Source organism: Mercenaria mercenaria, chromosome 6, assembly GCF_021730395.1.
Source record: "Mercenaria mercenaria strain notata chromosome 6, MADL_Memer_1, whole genome shotgun sequence".
Lineage (NCBI taxonomy): Eukaryota > Metazoa > Mollusca > Bivalvia > Venerida > Veneridae > Mercenaria > Mercenaria mercenaria.
In genome coordinates this window covers 64093297-64118149 of record NC_069366.1, presented here as the reverse complement: position 1 = coordinate 64118149, position 24853 = coordinate 64093297, and the positions used below count along the sequence as shown (strand labels likewise).

Here is a 24853-nt window from a genome sequence, read left to right as displayed (position 1 = left end):
GTTAGTTTTGAGACCAGTCTCAGATTTTTTAGCATTGGATTGGTTGAATTTTGAAAGTAAATGGCAGGTTACCATTCTTTTGATTGGTCCGCAATTTGATTTGAAATCTTGGACCATGATGATTTGAGAGTGGTGTTGAATTAAAGTAATGTAATTTTTAGCCTATGTCTGTTCAACAGGCAAGGTCGTAATTTATGTGTTTCATTTTGTTCACTATCATTTTCAATAAGCTACAGTGTGTTTTCTGTACTTCATTTCATATGATGCTTTGGTTGAATGCTGTTATGGACTTATTTGCAGGGGGTAAGCATTTCCAATTAATTACTTTTCTTTAGAAAATTATTCAAAGTCACGTTTGACAGCTTCAATCTGTTAGAAGGATTTTTCTGAACTTTTGCTCATTTGTGGACTTTGATGAATGAAAAGGTAATAAAAAGAATAGGACATGGTGATTTTTTAAAATTTTATAATGAAAATGTAGAGCTATTGCACTCGCCCGGTGTTGCCGTTGCCGTTGGTTAAAGTTTTTGATAAAGTCAAATATCTCTGTTACTATCAAAGCTATTGACTTGAAACTTAAAATAGTTACTTACTATCAAAGTCTACACCAGGAGAAACAATCCCCATAACTCTGATTGAATTTTGACAGAATTATGCCCCTTTTTAACGTAGAATTTTTGGTTAAAGTTTTTGATAAAGTCAAATATCTCTGTTACTATCAAAGCTTTTGACTTGAAACTTAAAATACTTATTAACCATCAAAGTCTACACCAGGAGAAACAATCTCCATAACTCTGATTTGAATTTTGACAGAATTATGCCCCTTTTTAACTTAGAATTTTTGGTTAAAATTTTTGTTAAGTCAAATATCTCTATTACTATTAAAGCTTTTGACTTGAAACTCAAAATAGTTATTTACTATCAAAGTCTACACCAGGAGACACAATTCCCATAACTCTGATTGAATTTTGACAAAATTATGCCCCTTTTTAACTTGGAATTTTTTTACTGGCAAAGCTCTAATTCAGTGACAAGCACTGAGAAAAGTTGAGCGCGCTGTCTTACGGACAGCTCTTGTTTTATCTTGTTTTAAGATTTAGTCCAGACTTTTTTTGAAAGTTGCTGACAGAATTAATCTAAAGCAGAATTGACAAGAACTAGAAACACTAAGAGGTTAGAGCAATTAACTGAATATGATCTAATTCCGTTATTTCAATGAATAATGCTCAGTTTCAAAGTATGTTAATATTTTCAGGGGTATACACCACTACATTTAGCTGCAATACAAGGTCATGAGGGGATTATCGAATTACTTACAAAAACCTATTGTAAGTATATCTGCATTACAAAGTATTAGTTCAAACCTATATTCTACAATGACTATAGAGAAAGTTTCCTCTACCTATGTTAATTATGTTCAATGATTGATCCTTGACTTCTGTGCTGAGACTTGATGTAACAGATTGATGAAACCACAATAAAATTTGCTCTCTCACTCTCTGGCATTCAACCCTGTTAACTCAGGATCAGCTTCTGTGTTGTAAAGCTCTTTAAAATGTTTGTTACACATACTGTTATACTGTTGTGAATGGGTCTTTAGAAACGAAAGTCTATTATATTATTGACAAAGCTTTGTAAACTATGAATGACTGAAAAAGAAATCTGCCTTACAAGGGATATAAACTTATATTTACAGACGCTGATGCCAACATTAGAGATTACAGCGGGAAGAAAGCCAAACAGTATCTTAGCAACTCTGCATCAAGCCGAGCCCAACGTAAGTCAAAGTCTCTATCCTCGTCTCTGACTGATACCACTGATGGTCCTATTACTACAAGTATAAATTTACGAAGCAGCGGAGACCCAAAAAATGTTATTTTGAGAAACAAACCTAATCTTGCTATAAGCCCACCATCTGATTTTAGGAAAGTTAAAAGTGAACTTATAAGTTCGCCTACAGACTTTAGACATGTTCAGAGCGCTAATTTTAGTAACCAGATTGGGGGATTTGGTGCGGGTTCTCTGCGTGCGTCTGTTCGTGTTCAAGAAGTATCACCTACTGAAACCTCGTCTGTTTCATTGAAGGACAATAACCGTAATTCCTCATATTTATGAAAATTTTAAAATGCTTCTTAGCAAATGAACTTTTTTCAGAGCTGATACTTCAACTTATTGGGGAAAAGTTCACTTTTAAGCAATACATATTCATATGAATGCTGCTTTTCATAGATATTCATTAAGCGTTTTTAAATTTTTATTCTTTCATTTATTAAAAATACTTAGTTGTATTACTGTAACATTCCTTAAATAATTCAGCATTGGAAGTACTTGATTACTATGGACATAGTGTTGGAAGTTTGTTGGTTAGGGTCATCATTGTACTGTTCAATTATTGTTTCTATTTTTATCAGTCACTGTGGTGGCCATCTTGAATATTGTTATCTCTTGTGATCCAAGGGATACTAAAACTGGTGCTAAATATTGTTTACCTAGACAAAAATACTCCCATTATTTTGAAAGATAGGACAAGTCCTGTGTTTTGTATGAAAATTATTCCTACTGCAACAAAATGCAGAAATATTACATGAAAGTTTTACCAGTTCTGAAAAAAAATATGGGAGATGTTTTTACTAAGGTATCAAAAAAGGCCGGGAGGGATTTTTTAGTCAGTCCTGTTGTTCTGATTTGAAAAGTTGAAATTGGGGGAAAATGTAGGATCAGGGTAACTTAACACTTTTCATGTATGGTATTGTTGAAATATTTAAGAGAAGTGTTGCTAACTGCCGATTCATTGAGGTGAAACTATTTACATTAAGGATTGCAAAAGGGATGGCTGGTACATTTTGTTAGTACCTACAAAATATGAAAGTAGAGAGTTAAATAAATATGTGTTATGTAGTTAATATGCTCACTTGTTTCCATAGCTATACATACACCTTACTCTTCCTGTTGAACAATACTTGCTGTTTAAAAGTGCAATATGATTGGTTGTTATGCTCATGACAAAAAGATTTGTGATATATATATATATTTACATGTTAATTGGGTGGAATTTTTTCGGAGCAAAAACTGTGATAGGTGTTACCATAAAGTTTGTAGCAGGGTGCCTCCAGATTTACATGTTTTTATTTAACCTAAAGCGGGAACTTCGATTTATGACTAATTTTAAATCGAACATGAGATTAGAGGAGATCATTATGCTATTTCTGTTACCTTTGGCCTTAATAGAATATTGCTTTTTCATAACAGCTGGAGAATGCAGATATCATATATAAAGAGTATGTAATTGAATGAAAAATGCTGATTGCCATTCGGGGTCCACTACCTGAATTGAATCAAGCAGTATTTGTTTATAAACATCCAGCAGGCGTAAAAAGTGTAGAAAAAGACACAAAAATATCGGTTCATGACGTTTATTCTTGATTTTTGAACTTTTTTTGACATGCTATAAAATTCTGTATAACTTGATGTATATCGGGAGGTAAGCTGGACTAACGTTATAGTAGTAATAAAAAACTATTAAAAATGGCCTAAAAATAATTCTCAGAACATTTGACGAAAAATGCCACAAGTGTGCCCTTCAGTTTTACATATTTTTATATGTAATCATGAAGTAGTTCTATGATTTGAGCTCATGTCTTGCTGATTATGTAAAATTGACACATTTCTTCTTTATGATTTTTTTTTTGTATTTTGTTTACTTATATATCAAAGATTTATTTATTTTATCGTTATTCAGTATAGTTTTACATTATTATCAGGTTATGCATTCTTCATTTCTGACTCAAATTTAAACATTTCCATTTTATAGTGTTATAGGGCATCATATATTATTTGCCTGGATTTTGGAGTATTTTTTTTTAGCTCACCAGAGCACAAAGTGCTCAGGGTGAGCTATTGTGATCACTCACCGTCCGTCGTCCGGCCGTCCGTCCACACTTTCTTTAAACAACATCTCCTAAACCAACAGGCCAATTTTGATGAAACTTCACAGGGATGTTCCTTGGATGGTCTTCTTTAAAAATTGTTCAAAGAGTTGAATTCCATGCAGAACTCTGGTTGCCATGGCAACAGAAAGGAAAAACTTTAAAAATCTTCTTCTCAAAAACCAGAAGCCCTAGAGCTTAGATATTTGGTGTGAAGCATTGCCTTGTGGACCTCTACCAATTTTGTTCAAATCATGACCCCGGGGTCAAAATTGACCCCGTCCTAAGGGTCACTTGATTTTACATAGGAAAATCTTAAAAAATCTTCTTCTCAAAAACCAGAAGCCCTAGAGCTTAGATATTTGACATGTAGCATTGCCTAGAGGACCTCTACTAAAGTTGTTCAAATCATGACCCCGGGGTCAAAATTGACCCCGCCCCAGGGGTCACTTGATTTTACATAGGAAAATCTTCAAAAATTTTCTAAAAATAAACAGAAGGCCTAGAGCTTAGATATTTCACGTGTAGCATTGCCTAGTGGACCTCTACAAAATTTGTTCAAATCATGACTCCCTGGGTCAAAATTGACCCCGCCCCATAGGTCACTTGATTTTACATAGGAAAATCTTCAAAAATTTTCTAAAAATAAACCAGAAGGCCTAGGTCTTAGATATTTAACGTGTAGCATTGCCTAGTAGACTTCTACAAAATTTGTTCAAATCATGACCTCCAGGGTCAAATTGACCCCGCCCAATGGGGTTACTTGATTGTACATAGAAAAATCTCCAAATTTTTCTAAAAATAAACCAGAAGGCCTACAGCTTAGATATTTGACATGTAGCATTGCCTAATGGACCTCTACAAAATCTGTTCAAATCATGATTTTGACCCCGGCCCAGGGGTCACTTGATTTTACATAGGAAAATCTTCAAAATTTTTCTAAAAATAAACCAGAAGGCCTACAGCTTAGATATTTCACGTGTAGCATTGCCTAGTGGACCTCTACAAAATCTGTTCAAATCATGACCCCTGGGGTCAAAATTGACCCCGTCCCAGGGGTCACTTGATTTTACATAGGAAAATCTTCAAAAAATTTCTAAAAATAAACCAAAAGGCCTAGATCTTAGATATTTGACGTGTAGCATTGCCTAGTAGACTTCTACAAAAAAAATTCAAATCATGACCCCCGGGGTCAAATTGACCCCGCCCCATGGGGTCACTTGATTTTACATAGGAAAATCTTCAAAAAATTTCTAAAAATAAACCAGAAGGCCTAGATCTTAGATATTTGACGTGTAGCATTGCCTAGTAGACTTCTACAAAAAAATTTCAAATCTGGACCCCCCAGGGTCAAATTTACCCAGCCCCAGGGGTTACTTGATTGTATATAGGGAAATCTTCATAAATTTGCTAAAAATAAACCAGAAGGCCTAGATCTTAGATATTTGATATGTTACATTGCCTAGTAGATTTCTACAAACTTTGTTCCATTCATGACCCCGGGGGTAAACTTGGCCCTGCCCCAGGGGTTACTTGATTGTACATCAGAAAATCTTCCAAAAAAATTCTAAAAATCATCAGTTTGATATTTGAAACATGTAGCTCATATTACTATGGTGAGCGATCCAGGGTCATCATGACCCTCTTGTTTTCTGTAGTTTGGATGTCATTTGCATATATACTGGTAGTTCAAAGAGTATTTTACTCTTTTTATAGAAATCTGAATAATATGTACTAGGTAGTTATTTCATAGTAGGTGGGGAGCAGTAAAACTATTGCCCTGGGGTAGTTGAGACAACTTTTGAAATGTTGCAGAATGCTGGTAGAACAACTGTTTTAAATATTGTCCTTGAAACAAGAGTCTGATGGAATGACCCATTTGAAATATTACTTTATTTGTAAAAGATATAGTTTGTCCATATCAAATACCAAAACTTAATTTCTGCAAATTTACTAGGATAATGAATTTGCAGAATTTCTTGTCTGTAAATTAATAGCAAGGTCACTTTTACAAAATTGTTTTAACAAATACGAGATTTATACCTTCATAAATGTTTTAAGATTGTTTGATTTGAAATATAATTTTTTGTAAATGACATCCAAACATACAGGTTTTATTTTATTTTATATGTGATTTTGATATTGATGTTACATGTATATGCTTGAATGTGATGTTTGGGTAATGGTTTTATTGTAGGTGATAGCCTCGTGCTGAATCGATCGAAGAGTGTCCCATTCGATAAGTCAGACTATCTCGAGAAAACTGGTACTCTATAATTATCTAAAAATTGAAACCTTTTACTTTACAACAGTCTGTTGAATATGAAAGATTTTTTCAGTTGAACAAAATTAGGATCTAAGATATATTTTATAACCTTTGGTCAGGAAAATAAAAAAGATATAATAAAACTCTAAGTGTGTATGAAAATCAGGTGATACAAGAATTAAAGAATTTTGATACAAATCTTTAATGAAAGCAGTGCTTAGACTTGTCAAAGTAAATACTATGGTACCATTATTACAAATACACGTATATTCGTGGATTAACAGGTTGTTTTGGTCCGCACAAACAGTATACCAGTATAGTCCAAATTTATATTACCTGTAAATTTGAAACCATAAATTCACGGCCTCACAAAAATGTCATTTCAATCAAAAGCTCAAAATTTCAAGCTTATGAAATTAAAAATGAATTTACAATAATCAGATAGCATACTTTTTAGAAGGAATCTGGAAAGGTTCTATGGGGTTTGTGATAACTGTTCATGATTAAGGGAGAAAATATAGATTTTATTGCTCAGTATAGAGTACCAGTGTTTAGCTGCTAGAGAATGACTTAGATCTGTATCAAAAACATTCCATACATACACTACATTCATACTTCCCTAAATCTTTCCTTTTCAGACTTTTATGATATGAATTTCATGTGTATATTTCATATTCTATGTGGTATGAAATTCTATTTGTGTAGATTTCTTCAATATATTGAGAATAGGGTTTCCAAAAATGATAATTTTTTTTTGTCTGAGATAACAGAACAAATTTATTTTAAAGAAAATACATTGTTAATTTTTTAAAACCAGTACATTTGAAAAATAACGTTGATATTTAGTATAAGAACTCATGACTCTTTCAGCATTTCTCAATAAAACAGTTAATCAGACAATGTAGACACCAGAATGTTGAAGAAAATATTTTTGTTAGTTCTTTTACTGTTCTGTGTCAGATAAATGCTCTTGAAAATATAATCATTCTGAAAAATCTTTTAATGCAAACCTTTTATGCAAGCTATTATATCCACTAATTGATATCAAAAAAAAAAGAATCGATTTAAAAGTGATAAAATATTTGAAGTATTAGTTGGAAGCGAAGTTTGAAAATTATTTAAAACACATTAGTTGCTTTCTTGGAAAAATCAGTGCTTACATGGAATTGGGTTTGACACTAGTCCTGATAGTTTGAGTGGCCTCATCAACTACACCACTGTTTAGATTATTGTAGCTTTGGTAATTTTCACCATACTTTTCAGAATTCGGAATTTTGTAGCCAGAAAACCTATTCGTGTCGTTATGAACTTGTGCATCACATTTGACTTTGCTTTTGGCGAGTGAATTAAATTTGCGTGTCACTGAGGTCAAGAATTTTAGCAAAAATGAAAGCATCTCGAATATTACCTAATCTACAGTGTTATTATGACAAATAATATTTGGCTCTGTAATCAGTTGAAGCAAATTTTATTTCAGATGTTATGTCCCTAGACAAAAGTAAGAGTAACCTATACATGCAATAAACGAGCAGGAGAATGATTGGCTGCCATCGCTTTCAAATAACTTCTGCAAACTGTCACATCTAAATAATTATGTGCTATTTTTCTGATCGACATTTTTGGCATGGGGTTGGAGTTTGGGGAGGAGATGGGGAGAGTTTAAAACACTTGTGATGGATCAGCTAAATCATTTATTAAGGGAGTTTTACGTTTTGTATATGCTTTTATAACACTTTAACTTTCCATATGCTTTGTGTGCAGTGTTCTAACTGTCATTTTTGTAAGCAAGACTTTTGTCAAAAATTTGGCTTTATTCACAAAAATGTTACACAATATTGAATCATACAATCAACTTTCATTGAACAATTTCGGACCAGAAAAGCAGCACATACACTGACAGCTACCTGATATATGTGTTAACAATTCCTGCCTTGTGTCTTCATTCTTGAACCAGTCAATTGTTTGATAGAAAATGTATAAAAGTCATATAACTTAGACTATTATGATTTAGGATATTTAACTTAGAGAATCAAATTGTGTTAATGTTTGTTGAATGAGATTGTTTGGTTTAGCATGTTAAATGACTTTCTGTCATCTGTATTCATATTTTTCATATATAATACCGTGTATCATGGTGAAATGAAAATGTATGTGGTTCTTACATGTATTTCACATTTAAACATATAAAATGACATATTATGGCTGCTTTAGACAAGTGGCTGCTTAATAAGACAAGGTGGAATTATAAAAAAAAAAACCTTGAACTTAGCTAACTAACTGCTTTAGGCAAGTGGCTGCTGAATACAAGTGACTGTTAAGGCAGGTCCATCTCTATTTCATATTCAATCACAATACCATTATAATATGAACCTAAAGTGACATTTAATCATATGACACTCACTACTTCGATAATCATTTCTAGTTGTGTCTTATTTTAACACTTCTTGTAAGAACCACATTTGCATTTCGGCACTGTTTCCATTTATAATGTGGTTTTGAAGGCTTATTGCATGGGGTTGCCATAGTGATCTAGCATGAGATGTTTCTTCATTTCTCTGAATTGCAATGTGTTTGGTTAATGGTGTTATAGCTTCCTTGTGATGTGGCTATTGACTGTAGCAATGATAATGTGCAGTTTTTGTTTTGGTTGAAGTTTTTGTTAACGCATTGAAGCATCATCTAAAAGTCCACCCTATAGAAAGTGTCAGAAATTTATAGATATACATTACCGTAGTTTGGGTTATTTTGGACATGATTGATAATTGTCCTGATACACAACACCTAGTAAAAGGTGAAAATAAAATGAACCAAATTTAGACGAGACAAAATTTAAAAGGCAAGTATTTGATACAAGCCAAATTAAAAGCACCCTGGAATGGGTGAAACAGTTCAAAATTGGATCGTGCTGAAATATCTTAAAATATGACGTTGAAGCAGTCTTGGATGAAAAACATCATTGAGCATTATGTTGTTACCAATTTTCATGTAGTTGTCATGTTAATGAGGAAAAATGAAGATTTTTAAATTAGCATTGCACAGTTCAAGAAACTACTCATATAATCATGTTTTTCTTCATACATTACTTGTGCAAGATGAAAGAAAAAGAAAACAGTGTCTGCATGTTGAATGCAAATAATACACATAATATGAACAGCTTTTTTTCATTAATATTTACGTATAGTATCTTTTTGTTTCCAGGAATTTGTGTAATATATGTGTCTGCAGTCATAATGTTTTACACTTGCTCTCATATATATATAAGGGCAGTATAAATTAGATGCTAAAATATTAGTTTTAAAAAAGTGTACAAACGTTTGATGAAAGTCTTCTGTGTCTATAGCATTATGCTATGTTGGTGTTTCGCTAGACATTCTTTTACTTTTCGATACAAATTTATTACGTACAAAACTGAACCAGTGTGTATGTTGACATTAGTAAGTGAATGATATTCTAGTAGCTGATTTATAGTGCCCTTTTGACCTTTACGGTATTGATTCTTATTAGCGCTCCCCTAAAATAAGCGCCTTATGGTGATTCTTTTTATGACCTGAATTAAAATTTCAATATCTGTAAAGGCGTTTAATAACAAAAATGTACACTAAGTCTTAATCATTTATGATTGCACGCAAAGTGGTTCCGGTATATTGAATATTGTAATACCCCAGTGAGCGCAAATAAGACTCAATATGGTATGCATATTTCTATGTGTATGTCTATATGTTCAGGGCCTATTTATATGTTTAAACATATATTATCTTTACAAACATTGTTCATTTTATAAGTATGTTTAGTTTTCAAATTTCCTTTAAAATGACAAAAAGACTTTATTTGAGCACATGAAAATATAATGAAAATAATAGAATTTAATGTAACATGTCTAAGAGCATTCAGATTTTATTTGTGAATTAGAAAATCGAGTATGACATTTACAAATCGCTTTTTTTTCCTCTGTTTTGTACAAATGCATAGAATGTAAATCATTATTATTTTGCTAACAGAATATTTCTTAGTATTTATAGCAAGTTATTTATATTTTCTGTTACATAGACAATTAAAGTTACAGAAGATAAAAGTTTGTTATATTATTTGTGTTCCACCTTTGTTTCAATACATTCGCTTGTTTTAATCACCCTGTTCAAGTTTATAAATCTTTGTTTGGAGACCAGTCTGGAACATTGCCTTTTGTCAATTTCAAAATAATACTCCAAATTCAGCTTTTTAACTACGGACCTTGAAGCAGTTTAACTGTCAGGTCTGAATGTGCAGGAACTGACTTAGTATTGTTCTGTCATATGTAGCTTGCAAAAGAAGACTTAAGGCTCAAACATAGTTATTTCACTGGTAACTTCCAGTAAATGCCATGCTCACCTGAAGGAAGGGTTTTAAGTTTTAATGATTTTAATCGTAAGTGTACTGTTAACCAAATACACTTTCTCTCTGTCAGTTTTTGTCAAGCCAGTTTGTGGATAACTTGACTGTATGTGCATTAGTGCATGTGTTAGTGCGTTGATGCAATAGTGCATCTGTCCAATTTTCTTGTTTATATTTGGCAAGAATATTTACCTCCATGAGATATAGTGTCATGGGCATCCCCCCAGGCTCCTATCTTAAAGGTCACAGTAAAACTTAGAAGTCATAGGTCATATCAGATCTTGTCTGGACCATTACTTTGACATGCACAGAGCAGTCTTTTATTTGACATAGATGTTAACCATAATGAGACTGTGTGCTGGGCTCAAACCCAAGGTCCTTATGTCAGAGGTAACACTAAGGGGTCAAAGGTTGTGTCTTGTTGCTGTTGTAACTTTTACTTGTATGGAGTTTTTATTTTTAACTGGCTGAAATGTTTGAGCCACTGAAGTGGTTTGTCAACAAATAAGGGGCTCTGTACTGTTGCCTTTTGAGCTTCAGGATCCCAGTTTGAAATACCGTTTTAGACACTTTTTGAAAATGTTAATATTTTATACTAGTAAATAACAGTTAGAAAAAAGACACAAGTTTGTGATTTTGTACTATGTTGAGTTTTGTAAATTTATGTAAAAAAAATTTTAATGCACACATATTTTTGTATGTTTTTTCTTGCACCTTCGTGTGTGTCAAACCACTCTGGATAGGGTAAAATGGTGAGTACCGTCTGCTGCAACTGTAGCCCTGTATAGGCTTGGCTAGTACATAGGGATCTCACTAATTGCTGGGAACCAGACCTGTTGATTGCTGCTTCGTTTTTATTAATTTTTTTTTCTGTTGAATTTTGATTTACAGACCTGTCATTTGATTTGAAACATTTGTTTTGTTTGTAATGCCATTAATTCATAATTTATCGGTGAAGATAGACTATGATGTTGGGTGTATGATTTTTTGCTTCTAAGAATAAAGGTGATTTGCATGAGAAGCATGTTTTATTATAGGTAAACTAAAGGAATGTTATCATTGCATAGGAATATCTTATATTTAGTGTGTTTTCATGTATTCCTATATGTCTGATGGTTAGAAATGCAAGTTTTTGTAAATTTATCTATCACTATATTTCTGTTATAGACTTCGGGACTATAAAACAATTATGAATTGTAACAAGTATCTGTAAACATGTTATTTCCGATAATGAGTTAGTCCGTAACACCAACATTTCTTATTGATACTTTTATCATCAGGGCCTCAGAAATTTTAAAAACTTAATCAGTCTGAGACAAAATCCAGTCCTAACCTTCATCCAGTTCTATCCCACCCACTGTATTAATACATAATGCAGTATTTTTAAAACATGATAGAATTAATAGAGAAATTAATGTGTCAGGTAAAAATATTTTACCAGTCACCCTTAATAGTCCTACAATAATGAGGGTAAATCTCTGGTATAGCTGCTTTACTTGTTTAAATTTTGATGTTTTTCCGATACAAATACCAATGAGAATAAAATTGCTGAGGCATATTTTTTCCATGGTATTAGGGGGCCCTCCATTGCTAAGTAGTAAAGGTTACTGACTTTGAAAAACTTGCCCATGACAGAATCTGGGTTTCGTAGCTTGATGCTTTTTGTGTGCGAGGAAGCCATCCAGTTGGCTTATGGAAGGTCAGTAGTTCTACCCAGCTGCTGCTCAAACTTGAAAAAATGCCTATAAGGCACAAGAGTATTTCATCACCATGAAAAGCTGGAAAGTCGCCATGTGACATAATTGTGTCTGTGTGAGGTTAACCTCAACAAAAAAGGTGTAGTGAAATATTACTCATCAAAACATTTAGTGCTTTTTCTCATTGTAAGGCTAGTAATCTTTTTATTTCATATGCAATTACACTTTTTATACAAATGATAATATAAATTATGCATTTTTAGGCTACATGAAATGAAAATTACCAGTATTGACATTTTATAAAAGTCTGCTTTGACTTAAAAGAGTTTATTAATGAGACTATAAGAGCTTGCATTTCGTATTATCTGTCAGACATAACTTGTAATGTATGCAGTCAACAGGTTAGATAATATCTATGTAGAAAACAGGGCTTCTGTTTGTGGCATGTTTGTGACTGCACTTTTATTCTCTACACTTTTCATACATGTTCTCTCACTCTCTTTGCATTTCAGACCTTCACAAGTCAGCACTTAATAAATTCCTTTTTCTAAATTAAGAAAATTATTTTTGGAATTCTGGACTTGTTTATTTATTTATTTTATTTTTGTTGTTGATAAAACATTTTTCTAAATTAAGATATTTTTGGAATTATGGACTTGGTTTCTATTTGTTTTCATATTCCATAATTTTAACTTTTGTTTTTGACTAGAAAGAAATAATAACACTAGCCTCAATCACTGAAAAAGTGAAGCTTCTTTTCTCTTTCATATTTTATTTTAATTAGCATTAAGTTAGCTTATTAAACATTTTTTGGGCTTATCATTTTTTAAGGCGGGTACTGGTGAAAGGTCATGTTTAAGTAAAGAGGAATGTTTCTTGTGTTTTAAGTACAGTAAGATCCACACCGTGTACAAGTCAAGCCCACATACAGTGCTTACACACAGTGTGTGGCTCTTGTGAAGTTTGAGAGTGGTGTGTTATATAAAATCAATATTTATACTAAATATATGCATTATTGCTGTAACTAGAGGTTGAATTACAATTTTAATTGTTGCACCATCTGTATAATATACTTATTCCTACACCCAAAAGTATATCTTTATTTTGAAGTGATCCCTTTTTTTTTCAGAAACTTTTTTTGTGTAGACACATGCATAGAGAAGATTATGACTGTATGCATTGCTCCAGATAATTACAATACTTTCAGATTGTGTAATTGACATGTTTTTCATAATTCTATCCCATTTTTTTGTTTGTTTTATTGTCATTTCATAGTACTGGCTTCTAGCCAGTGTCAGTTTCTTTGTTTCTGGGTTTCTGGACAGAATTAGCTTTTCTGGTCATTTAAAGTTTTGGTTTCTTGCTAGTTGACATAAAAATGCTTGGTTTTATACTTGAAAGCCATTCTCAGTTTTAAACTAAAACTTGAACTCTGTGTAAACATTTTGAATTTTTACTAATTGTCAGCCAGTAAGAATTGTATACTCTCTAACAATAGCATATAAATAAAACATCCAGGAGTGAATGTATTATAGGTTTTGAAAGAAAACAACTTCTTTTCTTTTTTTGTTTTCCTTATTTTTTCTATTGCCATACATGTATTTTTTTTCTTATGACTTCAGTTAAACTTCCATGCATGCATATCCCCTGTGTATACTGTAGTACTGTAGTAGAATCCCCATATCTCGGAACCATAACACCAGGACTGTTTAATGTATAACTTTGGTGATGAAGAATGGGATCTTTTCTCGGTTTAACTTACTTTAAAACTTCTTACTGTTGTCTTTAAAAAGATAATATGAAGATATGAGCTGAAACTAAATTACCTATCCCATGTGTAAACATTGTGTGTAAAACTGTGCATCGTGTTATGTAATATGCATGAAAAAATATGTTATAAGATAAAAGACTTAATTATGAATACTTTTTCTGGTTTGGTTGCTAAAATATTATGTTTTTGAATAATATTTAGATATGTGCATTGATTTAAGGTATTTTAAATCTGGTATATAAGATCTTTTTTGTATTCTATTTATGGTTTGGAATAAAATAAGCGTGTGCATTTGGTGAACAGTTTAAGAATTATGCTAGTTTCTTGTAGATATTATATATTATATTCATGCATTTTAAACCTTTTTTAGTTTTTATTGAAGTTTTAAATCACAGGGAGCGGTATTTCAGAAATGATGTTCACAAGTATATGAAGGGAGTATAACTAGAACTGATCACATGTCACATTTCAAGATATATTTCTCCCCCTGGGGTTTTTGGTAGTAGGTAGCATGCATTGACAAAGTTTAACTTTCCATTTTGAAAACCAACAGCAAAGTTGCTTGTGTAACTATTGAAATGTATTGGTGAAAATAGATAAAAGGTGTACTGTACCAATGATTAAAGATTCTGCAGAGGTTATATCCAGTCATATACATACAACATTATTTCTGAAAACACCTTGAAATTAAAGATCTGAGTTACCTTGCTATTATGATAGCTTCAATATTTCTTGATTCTGTTTTCAGAATTACTAGTTTCAAGCAAGCTTAGCTCAAAATCAGGTAAGTCGCAGATACTTCTATTTTTCATTTTTAGCTCATCTGATTTTTTGAAAAAAAATGATGAGTTATTGTCATCACTTGAGCGGTTGTCGGCGTCGGCGTCAGCGTTGCCTGGTTAAGTTTTATGTTTAGGTCAGCTTTTCTCCTAAACTATCAAAGCTATTGCTTTGAAACTTGGAATACTTGTTCACCATCAAAAGCTGACCCTGTATAGCAAGAAACATAACTCCATCTTGCTTTTTGCAAGATTTATGGCCCCTTTTGTACATAGAAAATATCAGATTTCTTGGTTAAGTTTTATGTTTAGGTCAGCTTTTCTCCTAAACTATCAAAGCTATTGCTTTGAAACTTAGAATACTTGTTCACCATCATAAGCAGACCCTGTACATCAAGAAGCATAACTCCATCTTGCTTTTTGCAAGACTTATTGCCCCTTTTGGACTTAGAAAATCAGTTTTCTTGGTTAAGTTTTATGTTTAAGTCAGCTTTTATCCTAAACTATCAAAGCTATTGCTTTAAAACTTGCAACTCTTGTTCACCATCATAAGCTGACCCTGTACAGCAAGAAACATTACTCCATCCTGCTTTTTGCAAGATTTATGGCCCCTTTTGGACTTAGAAAATATCAGATTTCTTGGTTAAGTTTTATGTTTAGGTCAACCTTTTCTCTTAAACTATCAAAGCTATTGCTTTGAAACTTGCAACACTTGTTCACCATCATAAGCTGACCCTGTACAGCAAGCGACATAACTCCATCCTGCTTTTTGCAATAATTATTGCCCCTTTTGGACTTAGAAAATCATTTTCTTGGTTGAGTATTATGTTTAAGTCAACTTTTCTCATAAACTATCAAAGCTATTGCTTTAAAACTTGCAACAGTTTTTCACCATCATAAGTTGACACTGTACATCAAGAAACATAACTCTATCCTGCTTTTTGCAAGAATGATGGCCCTTTTTAGACTTAGAAAATCATGGGTAGGACAATATTTCTATTATACAAAAAAATCAGATGAGCGTCAGCACCCGCAAGGCGGTGCTCTTGTTTTAAATTTTTTTTTCATAGGTTCATAAAAAGTTAAAAAGAAAATGAAATTGTACCTTATGATCAGAATCTCTCTCAAGCATTATATGGTAACATGATTATGTACTAGCTATATTATCTATCATTTACAGTTCTATAATATTTTAAAGGTAATGAAAAGAGTGATAATGGATTCATGCGTAATTCTGGAAGTCGTCGAAGTAATCGTGAAAGTGCAATAAAGTCATTGATTCGAGCATCTACTGGTGCCATGAAACAGACGGTAATGAGGTCAGGCTGGGGATCATCTGAAGATGTAATAAACGAGAAAACACCAAAGTCGTCCCCTAGGAACAGTGCTGAACCATCCCCAGTAATACATAGGAGGAAAGGATCAGTAAGTCTGTCAATAACTTGCTTATTGTAACCCTGTAAACAAATTTAAGCATAAAAGAGGAGAGTTCTTACAGCTGGACATGTGGTCATAAAATTTGTGGCTCAGATCTTTTCCACACTTCCCAGTGAAACATTGAATACATGATAACCATGAAGTGTAGATGTCTGTACCATAGTTTTAGGCTCAGTCGGCTCATTGCTGAGTTATATGCCCTTGGACTTTGTTTAACAAAGTGATATTGTGTGAGTATTAATCACTTTCAGTGATAGCTCTAAAAAAATTCAGGAACTTAATGATGGTACAGTCAGACTTAAAAAATTGTAACTTTATATAGGGGATAACGTACAAGAAGTTGTATTTGACAAGGTCAGAAAGAAGCATAAACTTTGTCTTCATTGTAATAATCTTTAATTTGATGTTTTTGCATTAAAGTTGTGAAATATATAGGCGGGAATCAGGCACAAAATAGATAGCTTGTTTGACTGATTTAATTCTGTGTCAGAGTGACCATTAATATTCATTGAGGACAAAATGGTTTTCTTGGATCTAGTGGTTGCATAAATCTATAAAATTACTAGAAATTATATCCCAATGAAATATATAAAATCTCCATTAATTTTGTCTTCAAAATTTAAAGTCCATGAATTCTGGCGCTTCTACAATTACAGTTTCTTAAAAATATTAGATTTTAATGCAAACAAATGACTGTGTTATAATATACAAGACAGCATCCTGTTTAAAGTTTGTTGTCAGGGGCAACAATATGTGTTCTATTATATTCCAGTTTAAAGACCGAGATCGAGACTTGATGCCTCCACCAGGTGCATCATCTAGGCACAGTCACAAGTCAAATAAACCGCAGCATTCCGTCAGTAAAGAAAGCCTACATACAGAAGATAAAAAACTGAGGTATTTTATTCAAGAAATAGGGGATATTTTTGTTTCAGTGTAGATCTAATATCAAAATATATTTTATGGTCGTGCAGCTGCGTGTGTATCTGTTAAGTATGGCCCATGATGAAATTTGGCACAATTGTTCACCATCATGTGATGGAGTGTCATGCGCATGAACCAGGTCCCTAGGTCTAAGGTCAAGGTCACACTAAGAGGTCAAAGGTCAAATTCAAGAATGTCCGGAGCATATCTTCTTCATGCATGGAGGGATTTTGATGTAACTTGGCACAATTGTTCACCATCATGAGACGGAGTGTCATGCGCAAGAACAAGATCCGTAGGTCTAAGGTCAAGGTCACACTTGGAAGTCAAAGGATACAAGAATGGAAACTTTGTCCGGAGCATTTCTTCTTCATGCATGGAGGGATTTTGATGAAACTTGGCACATTTGTTCACACGCAAGAACCAGGTCCCTAGGTCTAAGGTCAAGGTCACACTTGGAGATCAAAGGTCAGATACAAGAATGAGTTTGTCTGGAGCATATCTTCTTCATGTATGGAGGGATTTTGATGTTACTTTGCACAATTGTACACCATCATGAGACTGTGTGTCATGCGCAGGGCCCTTCTTTAGAATTACTTCCCTTTGTTGTTACTATAAATAGCTTATATTGTAACTTTTTCATTACTAGTCGTACGGAAAAATCGAGACCACTTTTCTGTAGTACAACATTCATATCACATCCAATGTTGAGGTTTATTTTGACCTATCTCTTCCTGGTAAGGATTTTTGTGTGGACTTAATATTTTTATTATTTTTTTTATCTCACCTGTCACGAAGTGACATAGTGTCCGCTTGATGTCCATCGTGCGTCAACAATTTGTAAAAAAATCTTCTTCTTGAAAACCACTGGGCAGAATTACACCAAACTTCACAGGAATGATCCTTGGGTGGCCCCCTTTCAAAATTGTTCAAAGAATTGAATTCCATGCAGAACTCTGGTTGCCATGGCAACCGAAAGGAAAAACTTTAAAAATCTTCTTCTCAAAAACCAGAAGCCCTAGAGCTTAGATATTTGGTGTGAAGCATTGCCTAGTGGACCTCTACCAAGTTTGTTCAAATCATGACCCCGGGCGGGGTCAAAAATGACCCCGCCCCAGTGGTCACTTGATTTTACATAGGAAAATCTTAAAAAATCTTCTTCTCAAAAACCAGAAGCCCCAGAGCTTAGATATTTGGTGTGAAGCATTGCCTAGTGGACCTCTACCAATTTTGTTCAAATCATGACCCCGGGGTCAAAATTAACCCCGCCCCAGGGGTTCTTGATTTTACAGAGGAAAATCTTCAAAAATTTTCTAAAAATAAACCAAAAGGCCTAGAGCTTAGATATTTCACTTGTAGCATTGCCTAGTGGACCTCTACAAAATTTATTCAAATCATGACCCCCGGGTCAAAATTGACCCCGCCCCAGGGGTCACTTGATTTTACATAGGAAAATCTTAAAAAATCTTCTTCTCAAAAACCAGAAGCCCAAGAGCTTAGATATTTGACGTGTAGCATTGCCTAGAGGACCTCTACTAAAATTGTTCAAATCATGACCCCGCCCCAGGGGTCACTTGATTTTACATAAAAAAAAATTCTAAAAATAAACCAGAAGGCCTAGATCATAGATATTTGATATGTAGCATTGCCTAGTAGACTTCTACAAAATTTGTTCAAATCATGACCCCTGGGGTCAAATTGACCCCACCCCATGGGGTTACTTGATTGTACATAGAAAAATCTTCAAAATTTTCTAAAAATAAACCAGAAGGCCTAGAGCTTAGATATCTGACATGTAGCATTGCCTAGTGGACCTGTACAAAATTTGTTCAAATCTTGAACCCCACAGGGTCAGATTGGCCCAGCCCAGGGGTTACTTGATTGTACATAGAGAAATCTTCATAAATTTGCTTAATATAAACCAGAAGGCCTAGATCTTAGATATTTGATATGTAATATTGCCTAGTAGACTTCTACAAACTTTATTCAAATCATGACCCCCGGGGTAAAATTGGCCCCACCCCAGGGGTTACTTGATTGTACATTGGAAAATCTTTCAAATTTTTTTCTAAAAATCATCAGTTTGACATTTGAAACATGTAGCTCATATTACTCAGGTGAGGGATCCAGGGTCATCATGACCCTCTTGTTTTTTTTAAGATTAACTTCCCTTAGTTGTTACTATAAATAACCTATATTGTAACTTTTTTATAATTGATCATAGGAAAAAACCACGACCGCTTTTCTGTGGTACAACATAAATGTTACTTTCAAATTTTAGGTGTATTTTAAGGTATCTCTACCTGATAAGGAGTTTTTATGGACTTAGAAAAACAAAAAAATTACAATAATTACTAAACAACCACAAAATTAAGATTCCATTTGCAAATACAGGTGCTATTTGCTAATTTGCTGTGACGGGTGTATATTGTGACATTCTGGCACTCTTGTTGTGTGTATAAAGAACCTTACTGTGTTGTATTAAGAAACTTGCTGTGTTAGGGGACCACCTTTTGCCATTCCCTTGGGTGGTCTCTTAATGCATGTTGAACAGAATTTTTTTTTCTAGTTTATATCATTACCTGCCTGTATATAAACTGTCCTACCCATTGTTTTTAACTTAATTGTTCAGCCCCAAACTTTGTTCCATATTTGCATATCTCTGAATTGTTGTGAACTTTCTCAGTGGAATAACTGGTTGGAGTTTAGAATTAATACATTAATGTTTTTTAATTTAAGAAAAGATTATGACTTGAAGTCTTCTGTGGTATAGACTCGATACTTTTTAAATTAGATACTTTATTGGCCTCAGTAGCTTAAGGTTGCAAACTCCGAATCACTTGCCCCTTTGGGTTTGAAACCTTGTTTTGGCTGAAAATCTTTTCATGTGAGGAAGCCATCCAGCTGACTTACAGAAGGTTGATGGTCCTGCCCAGGTTACTGCCCATGCATGAAATAATGCCTGGGGGCATAAGGGGTCTTCCTCCACCTTGAAAGTCACCATATTACCTAAATGGCATCAGTGTGATGTCAAGTCAAGTCAAAGTATTACATACTTTACATACTATAGTATTACATATTACAGTGATATGGGAGACATATTGATTTACTCCTGTCTGTGTGTCTGTCACAAAGCTTGTCCGCACTCTTTAAGTCGAACATTTCGCATCTGATCTTCACCAAACTTGAACAAAATGTGTTTGACCATAAGTCCTCGGCCAAGTTCGATAAATAGCCAAATAGGCCCAGGCACTTCAGAATTATGGCCATTGAATTACCGAAAAATGCTCAGATTTTATGCGCATTCATCATGCCAAAAGGATCCCTATACTACTAATGATTAGTAGTATAGGAGTCATTTTGGTGTGTTGAATGCGTATGCGCTCTAGTAGTATTGAGTCCTTTTGGGGTTCTTATGTGCATGCACTCTCAATCCAATCTTACCAAACTTGAACAAAATGTGTTTGACCATAAGTCCTCTGCCAAGTTCGATAACTAGCCAAATTGGCCCAGGCACTTCGAAATTATGACTGTTGAATTAACGAAAATCTGCCTTTTTACTCTTGTCCGTGCTTTAAGTTGAACAGTTTTCATCTGATCTTCACCAAACTTGAACCAAATGTTTTTGACTATAACTCCTCAGCCAAGTTCATAAACTAGCCAACTCACCATAGGCACTTCAGAATTATGGCCCTTGAATTACCCAAAATCAGACTATTTACTCTTCAAAGGTATATTTGTAGTGAGTAAACAGTATATAAAGACTGACTTACTATTTAGATGATTAGGCAGTTGTGGGAGACATGCGCTTTTTTCAAAAGCAGCTGTAGTCCTACATTAATTTGCAGGATGTGTAATTTGGTCAATCAGCTATTTAGGGTTATAGATTTTTTTTTAAATATGTGTTCAAACATCTTTTTATTGCAGAAATTAATGTTTCAACTGACTATGATTTCAGTATGATGAAACAAGTCCCTCGTTCAGAGTCCGAGCCAAATCTAGGTGAAATAGTCCAACCAAGCCGATCTACTTTCATCTGAACTGTATACCCACTACTACCATTTGCAAGAGACTGTATGGAGTTACTGGTGCTTACAGAGAAAATACTCAAATTGATTCATCTACCTGCCTGTTGAAGAGGGGCCAAAATTTACCTTCCTGCCTGTTGGAGAGGGGCCAAAATTTACCTTTATCATCATCTACCTGCCAGTTGAAGAGGGACCATGCTTTACCTTTATCATGATAATTGGTGCCTTGCTTAATTTACCTCTGATTTTCACCAGGAATTAGCTTGTACTTTGGAAACTATTGAAACTTTTCTTGTCATACTATTTTAATAGTTTGTAGGGAACAAGTCTGTTATCAAGGGAGTTACATTGCTTAAATCAAGCATTGAGGAACTATATTTTTGTATATTTTGTGAAATCAACTGATGCCAGGAAACTTACAAAAAAATAAGTTTTTTTTTGTGTGTGTGAATTTGAATCTGACCATTTCACTGGGGATCCAAAATTTAAAGCAAGCTTGCCTATAAAATATTCTGGTGTATTTGGTAAAATACTACTGTAAAAATATGTAATGCAATATACAATGTAATAATATAAAGTAATAATTTTATTTGTACTGTAAACTAGGTAGCTAGCTTTATTTTAAGATTTCATGGATAGCAGCGTCATTTTTGGAGTTTAGAATTTGTGGAACAGGAGGTTTGGTGTTTTAGGACATGAAGCTGTAGAATTCATTACTGTCATTATTCAGGAAAATTAAGGAAAAAATAAAACCATCTAGGATATTATACTGTCTACAGCAGTCAAAAATAAATGTTTTCGAAAGAGACTACATTTATAATCTGCGGAAAACTGATATAAAAAATGTGAGAGTGAAAATTATGAAGCAGTTTATGTCTGCATTTATCACAGCCTAAAATAAAGTTTTATTAAATTCATTACTGATGGAATAGAAATACATTCACATGGAAAATAGGTGTGTAACAGCGGACATAATTTCAAAGTGGACATAATTTCAAAGTGAAATTAGAGTGTAAGTGCTATTGAACATAATTGTACGCTAAGTATAAATCATCAGCATTTATAATGCTGTACAACAAATTCTTGAGAAAATGTTGCAAATTGAATGTATTTTTTTAACCTTAAAAGACAATCAAAACATAAAAAAAATGTATCCTAATCAGTCATCCACCCTGCACAAATATGCTTTGGTTGGATGGAAGGGCATGAAGTTGGACTTTCAACCCAGTGTCAGTATAATGTGACTGGGTGGGGTATCATGTCACGTGTCTGTGGCGTGATATTCCAGTGAAGCAGCACTATAAAGTTGGGCATTGTGCTCACTGCTACAGGTAGACACCGTCGTTCATATGACTGAAAAATTGTTGAAAAAGACGTTAAACCCGAACACACACACACAGAGTCTGAAACTTTTGCTGCAACTGGACCAATATCTTGATTTTTTGTCGAGCTCGTATAAGCAGAAATTGTACTTCTGTATTATTTATTTTAAAAAGGTTGCTTAGTTGTCTTCAACTGAACAAGGAAACCTTGAAGTTTACTTAACTATCTACAAGTATACATTTGTTGTATTTTTCAATCTTTTAATTTGTGTTTTAGTTTTTTTGTTCTGTATACATGTATTCAGTTTTACATAAAACAGTTACACAGTCATATAATATGCGATTTTACATTTATAAGTTGTAATATTGATTGGTAGTGGCATACATTTTCTACACAGTAAAACTATTGACTTCAGTAGAAAAAAACTAGTACATTTTTGTACTGAAAAACCAAAACACAGTTTTTGTCTAGGAGCATAGTGAGGCTTCCACTTATATTCTACCTTTTAAATTTATGATTTGTCATGCCATAAATTCTAGATTGCAGAGCAGCATTATATGAGAAAGTTCTATTGTGTAATATTTTTTCCTTCAGATTTTTTCAAGGATAATTCTTAAACTCATTTCAGATTTACTCTAGAATAAATCATAAATGTATATAATGGCAGAGAAAATTGAGCTTCCCTTCGAAGAAGATGTGGAGTACATGTATATTGTTTTGCTCATAGGTCTGTTTGTTAGTCAGTTGGTAGACCATATGGATTCCAGTCAATATTTACATAATGCCTAGGCCTACAGTAACCAGACTATATACAGTCATTGCCTGTGGTTTGTAGAAACCCCTGTTGTTTTTGGGGACAGTAGGACAATCACAGTGACTTTGCCTGAAAACGGTTCTGCTCAAAAATTCTTAAAAGGACGATAATCTTTGTTCAGTAGACCAGAGGTCAAGGTCACAGTGGGACTGAAAATTATTTCTCATCAATATATTTGGCCTACAGTTGTCAACTTCATGGGATATTTGCCTCTGGTCTGGATATGGCCCTGTTTGTTTTGGGGCCAGTGATGTAATGGCGACGGTCACAGTGACCTCGTAACTGAAAATGATTTTTGCATGGTAACTCCGACTGTTGTCAAAACTTATAGGATGATTGTCTGTGGTCAAGTTAAGGGGTCAGTAGGTCTCCAGTAAGTTATTGGGATATTGTAGGGGCATAAGAAAATGTTTTTTATAAAGCTCTTGTTTATTGTGTTATTTGGACAAGAAAAACAGAATTACGTTAAACCTTGAAATAGATGTGAATTTGTATGACGGTAGACATTATGTCTTGAAATAATAACATGTTTGTTTATTTACTTGTGTAATCATAAAATATTAAGGTTCCCATATTATCAATACAATGTACTACTTTTTAAATTTTCTGCAGTGATGTATACATATTTTTATTTGTGCTAAGCCAGATTTTTACTGAGTGGAGGGCAGAGTGGTTAAGGCGTCAGACATGGAATCATTTGCTGCTTACCGATGTGGGCTCAAAACTCTGCCTGGGATGTTAACTTATTGCATGAGATAGTTATCCAGCTTTCTTCTGGAAGGTCAGTCGTTACTCATGTGCCTGCCTGTGCTTAATATTATGCTCATAGGGGCACTTGTTGTAATCATCCAGTATCAAGAGCTGGGAAGTTGCTTACCATATGACTTAATATGTTGGCTTGACTTAAAGCTCAACAAAACAAACAGCTATATAATGATATATTTTGTTAAAACAATACACATTCTCTTTGGTGCTATTATAAGTGTCTATATGTAAATATACATAAACCTATTTTCATATGCTTAATTGCATAGATGATTTCTTTGTTACAGCATTATATTACGTTGTTATACAAATGTATTTCGGTCCAAGAAATATTATTGTAAATAAACAACTACCTAAAATGATGACTCTGATTTTCAAACAAACAGCTGTAGATCTACCTCAGAAGAATAAGGGATATTGTTTAGAGCATGTCATTTGGTCTGTCTGTCTGTTGGCTGCAGATCAATCACTAGAGTATGCTTTAGCATGCAGTGATCAAACTTCATAGAATGATTGCCTGTAGTCAGTTTTACCAAATATCAAGGTTACTGTGACCTTGAAACTGAAAACTATGTAGTGGGTAATGATAGAATACTTAAGCCTACCAAGAACAAACTTAATAGAATGATAGCCTATGGTCAGTAGATAACTCCTTTTGTTTCAGAGGTACCACTTCATATGAAGCCCTGACGGATTATCACCAAGCTTGGTCTGTAGCATCATCTGAATCTGCTTAACCTCTTTTAGGGACC

At 33.7% G+C, this 24853-nt stretch overlaps 1 protein-coding gene across 4 annotated transcripts; it reads left to right on the top strand.

Annotated features, from left to right (window-relative positions):
• Positions 1-30: 30 nt before the first annotated feature.
• On the top strand, positions 31-24466 carry LOC123548589 (uncharacterized). Of its 4 annotated transcripts, XM_045335969.2 has the most exons (9): positions 31-303; positions 1256-1328; positions 1697-1777; positions 6124-6192; positions 7670-7690; positions 14780-14815; positions 16009-16235; positions 17020-17144; positions 21130-24466. In XM_045335969.2, the coding sequence occupies exons 1-9, from the start codon at positions 277-279 to the stop codon at positions 21209-21211; spliced, it is 741 nt and encodes a 246-aa protein (XP_045191904.2). In that variant the 5' UTR covers positions 31-276; the 3' UTR covers positions 21212-24466. The 4 variants fall into 4 exon arrangements, with proteins under 4 accessions (XP_045191904.2, XP_045191905.2, XP_045191907.2 ...); XM_045335970.2 differs by lacking the exon at positions 7670-7690 and having other exon boundaries at positions 37-303; XM_045335972.2 differs by lacking the exon at positions 6124-6192 and having other exon boundaries at positions 79-303.
• The last annotated feature ends 387 nt before the right edge of the window (positions 24467-24853 follow it).

What these genes read in the sequence shown, in the direction of transcription:
- LOC123548589 (XM_045335969.2), top strand. Translation starts at nt 277, where the DNA reads ATGCTGTTATGGACTTATTTGCAGGGG. An exon ending in ATTACTTACAAAAACCTATT is followed by an intron (nt 1,329 to 1,696) that starts GTAAGTATATCT and finishes TTATATTTACAG; the next exon opens with ACGCTGATGCCAACATTAGA. An exon ending in AGACTATCTCGAGAAAACTG is followed by an intron (nt 6,193 to 7,669) that starts GTACTCTATAAT and finishes ATTTTATTTCAG; the next exon opens with ATGTTATGTCCCTAGACAAA.